The following is a 12,263-nucleotide window of genomic DNA, read 5'->3' as shown; positions in this document are numbered from 1 at the left end:
CAATAAAGAAAGTGAAAGGAGAATTTGATCGTTCTCTTCTCTTCTCTTTTCTCCTCTCCTCTTCACAGTTCACTCCAGAGTTCACACAATAGTTCAGACTGTCACTTCCAAATTCTGGAGAAGATTTACTCCTTAAAGAACCTCAGATTCCACCATATCAAACCGAACCAGATAGACACGGATGTCCATCTCTCCCTTTTTTTTAAGTTTAAATTTTTGATAATGGAGAAGCATATAGGATAAAGACTAAAGAGTGTCTGTATTGTATTGTGTAGTGCTGGACACGTCTTTTGGTGCACTCTCTAGAGGGAGAAGAAGTCCAAAAATGGTGGTAAAACGTTGAATTTTTTTTAGTCTACAACTATGATTTTCGATCTGGGTACTTGAAATCTTAGTTTGATCTGATTTTTTGGTCTAAAGTTTGTGGGTTTGCTCCAGTTGTTGCTACTGTGACTCTATGCGAAGCTTTGAAGGTGCCTTTCACTTTTCCTAAGGCTTTTAGGATCTGGGTGTGTTCTGTTTCTCTAAAATGACCATTCTGTCTCTTCCTTTTGTGGGTTTCTAGTATACATTCTCCTGGTTGCTTTCTTTAGCTTTTGTCTTCAATTTGAGTTTATTTGTAGTGTGAATGCAGAATGGTTCCCAAAAGTTTGATGTAGTGAGAGTCATGGGAGAAACCCAGATGAAGCTGTTTTTAATGGTGGTACTCTGGTTTGTTCCTGTGGTTTTTAGTGCTACTGATCCTGACGATTTACAGATTTTGAATGATTTTAAAAAAGGGTTGTCGAATCCAGAGCTCCTGAAATGGCCTTCAGGTGGAGATGATCCATGTGGTTCTAAGTGGCCCCATGTCTTCTGCAGTGGTAACAGGATCACACAGATTCAAGTTGCAGACTTGGGTTTGATAGGAACTCTACCTTCAAACTTTAATCAGCTCAAAATGCTAGACAATTTAGGGTTTCAGAGGAATCAGTTCAGTGGGGCTTTGCCATCTTTCAGTGGGCTTTCGGAGCTTAAGTCTGCTTATTTGGATTACAATGCGTTCGACAATATCCCTTCTGATTTCTTCACAGGTCTCACCAATCTACAGGTCTTGGCTTTGGATTATAATCCCTTGAATGCCACTACTGGATGGTCCATTCCCAGCGAGTTGGGGCTATCATCTCATCTAACCACTCTGTCCCTGATGAATTGCAGTTTGGTTGGTTCAATTCCTGATTTTCTAGGGAGTATGTCGTCTCTTACCGCTTTGAAGCTGTCCTACAACACTCTTTCTGGCGGAATTCCTGCAACTTTTAGCCAGTCATTATTGCAGGTTCTTTGGGTGAATGATCAGAAAGGAAGCAAGTTGTCTGGTCCTATAGATGTAATTGCGTCCATGACCTCTCTTACATTACTATGGCTACATGGAAACAGTTTCACAGGAACAATTCCTACTAATATTGGAGACTTGTCATCTTTGAAGGAACTCAACCTCAACGATAACCAGCTTGTGGGGTTAATTCCTGAGAGCTTGTTGAGTTTGCAGCTAGAGACATTGGATTTGAGCAACAACCACCTGATGGGTCCAATTCCAAAGTTCAATTTGGGTAATGCATCTTACCTCCCAAACTCATTTTGTCAATCTGTTCCTGGGCTTCCTTGTGCGCCACAAGTTTCAGCACTTTTAGATTTCCTTGGCAATGTGAGTTACCCTGTAAAATTGGCTTCTGCTTGGTCTGGTAATGATCCTTGTCAGGGACCGTGGTTAGGACTGAGTTGTGATTCAAGTTCCCAAGTTTCTGTTTTGAATTTACATGGAAATAACCTTAGTGGGACTCTAAGCCCTGCAGTTGCAAAGCTGAATTCTCTAACTGTTATTAATTTGGGGGCAAACAATCTAACTGGTGCAATCCCTTCGAATTGGACTCAGTTGAAAAATCTGAAGTTATTGGATGTAAGTGGGAACAACATTGAGCCTCCAGTTCCAGTATTTAGTGGAAGTGTAAAGGTTGTTCTAGATGGTAATTCTCTACTGAATGCCTCTCCACCGCTGTCTAACTCATCATCGGGGAGCCAGCCTTCTCCATCCAGCAACCTGTCTCCACCTTCTAATTCAGGTAGTTCGGACCAAGGACCTACATCATCAGAGGTATCCAAACCAAGAAGTTCCAAAACATCCAAGTTACTTGTTATTGTGGCCCCTGTTGCTTGTTTTGCACTCTTGACTCTTCTGATACTTCCGCTTACTGTGTACTACTTGAAGAAGAAAAAACGTACCTTCCAGGCACCGAGTTCCTTTGTGGTTCACCCCAGGGACCCATCTGATCCAGATAACATGGTTAAGATTGTGGTATCCGATAACACAAATGGAGGGGTATCTACTCTAACAGAGAGCAGTTCTCAGGGACACAACAGTGGAATGGGAGAGTCTCACGTGATTGAGGCTGGAAACGTGATCATATCAGTTCAGGTTCTTCGGAATGTTACCAAGAATTTTGCTCCAGAAAATGAATTGGGGCGTGGTGGTTTTGGGGCAGTTTACAAGGGGGAACTGGATGATGGTACGAAAATAGCAGTTAAGAGGATGGAGTCCGGTGTGATTAGCAACAAAGCCCTGGATGAATTTCAGGCTGAAATTGCTGTTCTTTCAAAAGTCCGACACCGGCATTTGGTGTCTCTGTTGGGGTATTCTGTTGAAGGTAATGAGAGGCTTTTGGTTTATGAGTATATGCCTCAAGGGGCATTGAGCAAGCACCTATTCCACTGGAAGAATCTGAAATTGGAGCCTCTTTCTTGGAAGAGGAGACTGAACATTGCCTTGGATGTTGCTAGAGGGATGGAGTATCTTCATGGTCTTGCACACCAAAGCTTTATACACAGAGACCTAAAACCTTCAAATATTCTCCTTGGTGATGATTATCGAGCAAAGGTTTCTGATTTCGGTCTGGTGAAACTGGCTGATGGAGACAATTCAGTGGCGACGAGACTTGCTGGGACATTCGGATACCTGGCACCTGAGTATGCTGGTAAGCAATTAGTTGTCTGAACTTTGTGCATCTATTATTATCAAATGCAATGTAGGCAGATTTTTTCCTTTTGTGCAACGTTTTAAGGAGATTAGGATAATGATGGGGATGGCGTATAGTTTTGTCTTATAATACTGCAACAAAGTCCCAAGGATAAACTTTGCAAATGTATTCTAGAGTCAATTGTTATTGGTGAACTTTTTAACTCCACTCAACTTATCGAAGCCTTACCTGAAACATTTGGCTTTGCCTACATGAAAATGTTTTATCCTTTATTTAAACAACTCGAGTAATGTTCACATCTGGGTCTTCCATAACTATAAATAATTTTATTTGATGGCGCTAATTTTTGTGCTACTACACCTTTATGTAATACAAGTGAGAGGTATTGCAGCATTACAACATTGTTCATGTTCTGTGTATCTAATTCCCAGTAATTCTAACTTCCCTGCACTACTTGATTCAGTAACGGGTAAGATCACAACCAAGGTCGATGTCTTCAGCTTTGGAGTTGTGTTGATGGAGCTGTTAACTGGGTTGCCGGCACTTGATGAGGACCGTCCTGAGGAGACCAGATACTTGGCTGCATGGTTTTGGCACATCAAATCAAGGAAGGAGAAATTAATGGCTGCCATTGATGCAGCTCTTAATGTTAATGAAGAAACATTTGAAACCATTTCCATCATTGCTGAACTAGCTGGGCATTGCGCTGCAAGGGATCCCAACCAACGGCCTGATATGGGACATGCAGTTAATGTACTGGTTCCACTAGTAGAAAAGTGGAAACCATTTGACGATGACAGTGAGGAATATTCAGGCATTGATTACAATCTACCCCTTACTCAGATGGTCAAAGGCTGGCAGGAAGCAGAAGGTAAGGATTACAGCTGTTCGGGTATTGATGATAGCAAGGGAAGTATTCCCTCAAGGCCCACTGGCTTTGCAGAGTCCTTCACTTCGGCTGATGGTCGGTAATTTGCAGGTTTATGCCATTCAGTTCTTGGTGATTGATCTCTTTTCTAGCTCTTCATTTGTCAAGTTATTTATGTAGTAGGTGTAGATTATTAGCTTCGCCAGCCCCATTAATTTGGCATAAGGCTTTGTTGTTGCTGTTGTGTAGATTATTGGCTCATCTGCTTTAAGATTTTAATTTCAGCAGCTTCAGTGGCGTTCTCATTTACCGAAGATGAGTTAAGATATGCTTAGGATACATGATTTCTATTTTCGGGTTTTCTGTTAATTTTCACTTTCGATTTCTTTTTAAGCTGTTAGATTTGTGTGTATTGTGCTGTAGATATAAAAGTATAAATGAAACCTATCAGTTATTCCATGATTAATGTGCACAATTTCCCTTGAATTTTGTAAATTGTTGTTTAGTATCCTTGATAGTGTCCATTGTCTGGGAAAAAATGTAGGGAAACTGAATTGTTGGATGATATCTTATCTTAGACATGGTTCAGATATATTTCTGAAAATGTTCAACTCATTAATTGGAACTCTTCTATAGGTTGTGATCTCTTGGATTTGGTGGCATCACCCAAAAGTAAACGTTTGCACAAAAAATACTTCATCTTTCTTTTTTTACTTCTCTTCTGCTCAGTGAAACCCTAGCCAAAACCTGAATCCTTGATCTAAAAACCCACTCAAGACCTGTGAAAATTTTGCAATGTGGTTGCCCTAATCCTTAAAAGTAGTGAATTCCCTTTTGTCTTTTGTGTTCTTCAAATTTCACTCCAGGAAAACATCAATATTCTCCTGATGCCCAACAATTTCTCCCAGAACTTCAGAAGCCTGTCAAGATATGTGCATGACTGCAACTCACTCAAATGACCATTCGATGAGCCTACCAATTGCAATAATACCCTACTTATTTCAGTATAAAACAACAACAACAACAACCATAATCTTATCCCAAAAATAACATATAATATACTATCCAACTACAGCATAGCATGCACGCAACAAGACACCAATGTGCACACAGGAACATACATATAAAAGAGATCAGACAGGGTGACTACAGTAGAAAAGTAGTCAAAGGCAGCTATAAGTAAGCACGTAAACTTCCCAAGACTAAGCAAATAAAGGGAAAGGCCTACTTATTTCAGTATATATATATATATATATATTTGTTTTTCCCCCACAACAACTTGTAGAGAGTTTCCTCCCCCCTCCACCCAGTAATTTTTTTGACAAGCTAACTGATAACCGGAGTGGTATTTTGCTGATTGCTCCCATCATTATTGAAATACCTGTTGTAATTGGCATCAGCTTACCTATCTTTTTCTGAAATTGGAAACAACCTCTCCTGCGAAGCAGGGGGTAAGGCTGCATACATTTGCCCCACCCAGACCCTGCAGTAGCAGGAGCCTCGTGCACTGGATTGCTCTTTTACTTGGTTCTGAAAGCTTCTTTTTCCTTGTTTATTCTGAATTTTTCAAACATGTTTATTTGATAATTCTGAGACACCCACATACAAAAATTAATACCTACATGATAATTGTGTGATGACAACAATGTCACCAAATTTAAGTGAACCCAAGTTCCATACATAAAGCTTTAGGAGATAAACACTATGTGCCCCTTCAACATAGCTTATCTTCTCTTTTACCTCCTGTACTAATGGTGCAGTAATCAGGACCCTAATTCCTATCTCAACAGTCAAACAACCATGGCTGAGCGAAAACTGGTAGTGAAGAGGATTGCCTAAATTGTTTAGAAGGATGGTAGAGTATTCAAGCAAACCTTACGGATCCTCCAAAAATTTGGAAATAAAACACTAGAAGTTTGACAAAGATTGAACAAACAAGAGAAGTCCCTAAAATACTGAAGACAAAAATCTTGTTGCCTCATCATTATACTTGTCAACATTTCAGTTTTAGACCCAACACCTTCATATAATCTTTCCTCTATGCCACACTCAAAAGAATAACACTACGAAGAGGGATGGTGGCTATTTTCACACATTACTATCACTGCCATGGAAGATCAAGCTGAAGGTTGATGGTGTATGATGATCATCTTTTTCTGCTACTTTCACTGTGGGGTGTTTGGTTATTGTAGAAAGCAGATGGTTGATGACTTATAACTAGGGTTTGTGAGAGGAAGAACCAGAGAGAAGATAATGGAAGGTGAGAGAGAGAGAGAGAGAGAGAGAGAGAGAGAGAGAGAGCTTGTGGAGTTTTCTTTATATTTGTTGCATGTGCCGAGCTTGCTCAAATGCTATGAAAATGCAAGGTTCCAAATCTCGGTTTCGAGGCTGGTTTCGACCCTGGCCAAAACTTAGATATGCCAGGTTTAAGTATTGAAAAATCCTTATATGGCTTCCAAGTGCAAGGTCTTTCAAGCTTTGCATAAATGGAATTTACTCATAGAACATATGTTGTGTTTGGACAAGTGAGTGAAAGATAAATGAGCTGTTCTACCAGTATTTAATGTCTCCCAAAGTCAATGCATGGCCAAGTCAGAATTTTCACTAAAAGATATACATGACAATAGAAGCATGAACTTGAGATGAGCCTGGAAACAAAAGAACTTCATACCAACAAGAAGCCCCAGATGAAATATAACTACTATCTGAGACAATCATAGCTGAACTGTCTAAACCATTCTCCATAATCACATCAAGCTATTTTAGTGAGTTGAACAGCAAACAATCATTATGTGGGGAATTAGATAGATGGGTTATGAATTCAAAGTATTCAACACTCCTGATGATAACTGTCTCAAAATATCTTCAAGGTTCCATTTTTCCCTCAGTAGGACAATGTTTTATGGCTTGCCAAATTGAATAAGCTAACAGGGTTTCATTTGTTAACATCCAGATTTTGTCTTCCTTCTTCATTGTGGGAGACATTAAAACCCATTTGACTAGCTCAGATTGATACTTTGAGAAGGGGGCAAGAAAACAAGGCATGCCACAAAGATTCTAGATGCAGAATGCATAAAGGGTAATCTGTTTGGATATTCTTGATGATTCACATACTAAGGGAGTCAAAATTCTGCCCAAACTGATCAGACCAACCAAAACAACTGGTTTAACCAGGACCAAACAAACCAAACCCATATCGGTTTTGGTATCTTGTTGGGTTTTATGGAGCCAGAAAAAAAAAAAGCTGAAACAAAAAATATGATTAAATTCCATAAAAACTGAACCGGACCGATAGTAACCAAATAAGAAACCGAAACCCAAAGAACCAAGATTTTCTCATTAATTTTCTTATGTATACATGAAAACCAGAAATCAGAGCAGACAGAACTTGAAAGTTGTCCAATTACAAACCGGTAACAGAAAGTCAAATAAGAAACTGGACCAAAATTGAAAACTTCCTTGACAGTTTGGTTTTGGGTTGGCCCAATAACAGACCGAAACTGGACCGAACCGATCAATTGACACCCTTGGTGCATATTAATCTATCAGGAGCGTTATTATGGGATCTTAATATTGGTGATAAGGTTAGTAATCTCCCCAGGGAACAATGACACCAAGAGTGGAATATTAACAACAGATCAAAAACAAGTTGAAGACACACTACCTATGCAGAATCCATGGATCCCTCCTGATGCTGATCTTATCACCTCTACCTATTGTCCAACAAACCCAGCTCCATTCAGTAAGTATATAACCCATTCTAGGCTTCTCCACAGCCATGATGTAGATTTATGTTTGACTCTAACAAGAATGAAGTAGTGAAATATTTTGATGAGAATACCTTGGCCCATAACTTGTCTAGATTTGTCTTCAGCCTCTAGCCTAACTTAAGAAGAAGTGCTGTATTATGATCAGAACTAGACCTAAGACCCAACCTCACCCTTGAGACTTGCCAGGATTTAGGGCAAAACCTTCCCATTATCATGATTTCGCAGAAAATGAGTTTGTAGTCAATGCAACCTGGAATGGACTGATTTTGTCCAAAACTTACTCTGCCCTATCATAATCCAACCAATTTATTTTATTGTATTTATTATTATTTTTTTTGGGGGGGGGATGGGAGAAGCTCAGGTGGAATGGGACAGTTGAACTCATGACCTCTTAATTGTGAGATGCTGGTCCTTGCCAATTGAACCATCCCTTCAAAGTTGTGGTGTCATGCTCCAATAAGTAGTCTATTCTCAAATTGAAGTCAACTTACTTCAGATTAACTCTTGTTGGATAGAATGAGTAATTAGAACTATGACACTGCACAAGGTTTAAAAACTTGTAATCGGGTGCGAGATTGGTCTCCATTCATTCGATTCAAAATGTCCTAGAATCAATCGGAAATTGGTCAGATTCCACCTGATTTAGTTGGATTCAGTCAGTATGTGTAGAATCAAGGTTTATCAGAATCAGCCGCAATCAATTTTGAGTTGAATTGGTAGATTCTGATCAGATTTTCAAAGCTTTGGGAATTGAGAGGGTGCTGCCTCTTCCTTAACGATCACAAGATTTTGTGTCGTGTAGAAGGTTAAAATTCTACCTTTGTGTGTAAGGACTCCATGCTCCCAAGAAAAAATGAACATAGTAAAACAAGATGATAAAAAGATTTAATGTGGTTCACACACCAATATGTTGTGCTATTCATAGGCAAAGCTGAAGATGATTCATTATGTTGGAAGAAAATATACAATGGAGATCTCTCAAGAATAGCGAAACTGGCAGCAAGAACTCTCCCTTAAAAACTTAACAATTATATATTCCTTCAAATCGGTGTTGCATCTAGTCAGGTCGAACTGTATCATGAGAGCCCTCTGTTACCATCACATATCTCAAAAAGTTTCTTATTTGAGTCGCCACCAAACTTTTGGAGCCAGGCAATCTTCAAAACGGGTACAAGAATTTGAGACACCTATAACACAAACTTTAGGCATAGGTAGGGATATTCTGGACGATGAACCACCTAAAGCTGAGGATGTGCAATACCAGTGTAGCTTTTGTTCAACGAATATGTAGAAAGAAGAAATAATAGATATTAATCTTGTTGAATGTCTCAATGACACCTCTAAGGTGTCTTAAGATCATGTAATCTTCTTTTGAATGACCATTCTCTTGTTTTCCAATAATTCTTAAGTCAAGGATGAAAAAGGATTTTCAAAAATAGTTTAAAGGAAGAGGCTGGGCATGGTGCTGGGGCATGTGTCACTCTCTCTCCCTCTCCTTTGGAAATGACCCATATGCCTTTTCCATCCCAACCCCCTCCCATAATTTAATTATTATTATGTCATTGTCCGTAGTTGTCATTGCCTTGCACTTTCTCAACTATACATATAAAATGAAGCTATTTTACTCTCTTGAAAAAAGAAATGTGTTATATATATATAGAGTGAGGAAAATGAGATTATAAATTATTTGACACCTTAAAGGGCGTCAATAAAAAAATCCCTTTATGTAACAAAATAACTAAAAAAAAATCTCTTTAATAAATGATATCAAGGGGAATAGAGGAGAGAGAGAGTTGCAGCTTGAAAAGGAAAGAAAGCCAGAGTGGATGGAAAGGGAGGTGTCAAAAAGACTTTGCTAACTTCTTATGGTCTTATATATCTTATTTTAATCAAAGTTGCTGAAAACCAAGTTATAACCTTATCTTTTATTCCTTTCAGTAGAACACGTATCTTCTTTCAATAAGACAAAATCCTGTTATACTAAAAAAACGTGCAAATTAAAACAATAATAATTAAATTCACAGAATGGTAAGACACTTAAAAATTATTTTGAAAATAATTTCTCAAGTCACTATTATTTTGGTTACAATAAGATTGCATATTTTAAAAAACCTACAATTGTCATGATAACCAAAGCCATTATTCATGTAGACAAGAGAAGGTTGCATGCCAGCCTTTTTGTGAAAATAGTAATACAAAAGTTAGAAAATAGCATATATTATAAAATTTTGAGATGTTTTTTCAAATTAGTAATGATATCTATATATCTATCTATCTATCTATATATATATATATATATTTTAAGAGAAAAAAAACTAAAATTTGTAAATAATAATTTTTTGGGAGAAGATTTCTTAAAAAGCAACATGATCCCTGCACTACCGGAGGGGTCAATAGGAACACGCATGGAAGTATCAATAGAAAAATACATCTCTATTTTCCTTTGACATTTTGTATAATAATAATAATAATAATAATAATAATAATAATAAATAATAATAAATAAATAAATAAATACTAAGGAAAAAAATTACATCACCTGATGTGTGGCGATTCAAAATTTCAGTTCAAGCCCTTAGAGTTAGGTTTTGGGCTATAAAAATACGGTCATTATCTATTTCCCTTTGGCCTTACTTGTGTTTCTAACTGTTTCTTTTAATTTGGTTGGCGGTGATGCTTGCTTGAGTTGAAATTATGGTAAACAAGTTAATAAGAAGGATGATAATAGGGGAGGTTGAGGCCCACCTTTTAAAATTTGGTGGAGTTTGGTGGAGCTTAGGTTTCAAGCCTACTTGCCTCACCTTCATCCCACCCCTAAAACCCCCCCCCCACAAAAAAAAAATATTAATACCTATGTATGTGTTTAGATTTGAGTCCACATCCTCTGCAATGAATGGTGAGATGCAGTGAACATCAGACGGTTGAAAGTATTTGAATATATACCTCAAGGGTCCAAGCCATCTGATGCTCACTGCACCAGTGCAACAGCTATAAATGATTTTCACACCTTGGGTTCACATTTGTGAATCTCATTTAAGGGAGAGGGTTCCCCATGCTACCACTGTGGTGGAAATCTTCACACACCAATGGCAATGCAGGAAAGTAATGGTGTCAAAGTTCAGCTTGAACCAGTCGGATTGATCAAAATGATCAGGACCTAACCAAACCAAAACCTTATTTGTTTGATTTTCGGGTTGTGGTTTATGGAAACAATTTCTTAGAAATTGGGCCAAATGGGCCATATGAAATTGAAAACAAACCGGACTGGCAATAAAATGATAAGAAACCGACAACCCAAACAAGGACTTCCTTATTAATTTTCTTATCCACGTAAACCGTAAATCAGACCGAACCAAATCCAATAGCAACCCAATTATGAATGGACATAAAAATAACTGGTACGAAACTGAACCAAAACCAAAACCGAAAGCTTTCTTAACATTTGGTTTCAGGTTGCCACTGATATGCCGAAGCCACCTTTACCCCAATTGATTGCCACACTTACGGGGAAGGGTATATATGATACAGATAGGCTCACATGGTTAAGGGAGTGATAAAATTTAAAAGGCAAAAGAAGCCTAGAAGGCAGTGTGGTTTCTCCACCCAAACATAAGGAGGGACAAAATAACCAGCCCACCCCATGAAAAAGGGGAATCCCAACCATGGTTTCAAGTATCGGTATCATATCGGTTGTATTGACCATATCCTATTGGTATCGGTTAAGACCAATACTTGATACCTAATCGATCCGGATCAGTTACCCATATCATTTTAGGGGTAAAATAGTACAAAAATGTACCCTTTTTTTTTTCTTTTCAAAAAGCAAGGGCAAAAGTGACCAATACGCAACCGATCCGATCCTATCCGATCGGTACATACTATATTGTTAGAGACCGAGACCAGTGCCGATATCGAGAACTAAATCCTTGATCCCAGCACTGTTGATAGTATTAGGATCTTGGATGGTTGGACGGATCGGGGGGGTGCTTGCGCAGGTCCTCCCAATCGTCTATTGCGAGTTAGAGCATTGGACACTTTGAAGAGGATCCGAATCCCTATTGATGCTTCTGCTTATACTCCCATTGGTCTCCACAATCTTGCAAAGGCCAAACTTCCTTTTAAGGAACCCTCTCCCAAAAAAATGGGAGAGAGAATACTACCCATCAGCGTTCTCTACATCCATACATAGACCCTTGTTTTCAAAGGGAGTATAGGCATCTTTTCACATCCCCTAAAAACAGGGTTCTATGTCTAGACATAGAAAACGCAGGAAGGTAGCATTCTTTCTTTAAAAAAATCATATGAGAAAACTTATGGTACCTTAATTACGTGTGAAACATCTTCTCAATTTTGAGTGATTAATTACTGAAAGTTGCAAGGGTACTTATCAAATATTGGGTGTGAGCGATTGTGACCAATGTTTTGAAGGTAGAAGCTATCTATCCCAACGTGAGAAAAAATGGATCCTAGTGGGGGCACTGGGCCCACCATGAATTATTACATTAAAAAAAGAAGAAGAAGAAGAAGAAGAAGAAGAAGAATATAATTACCACTACGTACAATGTGTAGGACCATGGTACCAATGATCTACGGTCTACATGCTTTAAAATATAT

General features: G+C 38.5%; 1 protein-coding gene across 1 annotated transcript; it reads left to right on the top strand.

The window, feature by feature from the left end:
* On the top strand, nt 1-4,338 carry LOC122061782 (receptor protein kinase TMK1-like). Its single transcript, XM_042625246.1, has 2 exons — nt 1-3,008; nt 3,475-4,338. The coding sequence occupies exons 1-2, from the start codon at nt 629-631 to the stop codon at nt 3,981-3,983; spliced, it is 2,889 nt and encodes a 962-aa protein (XP_042481180.1). The 5' UTR covers nt 1-628; the 3' UTR covers nt 3,984-4,338.
* Nucleotides 4,339-12,263: the final 7,925 nt, after the last annotated feature.

Source organism: Macadamia integrifolia, chromosome 14 (genome assembly GCF_013358625.1).
Source record: "Macadamia integrifolia cultivar HAES 741 chromosome 14, SCU_Mint_v3, whole genome shotgun sequence".
NCBI classification, from domain to species: Eukaryota; Viridiplantae; Streptophyta; class Magnoliopsida; order Proteales; family Proteaceae; genus Macadamia; species Macadamia integrifolia.
Note: the sequence above shows the minus strand (reverse complement) of the source record. Positions and strands in the feature narration are given on the sequence as shown.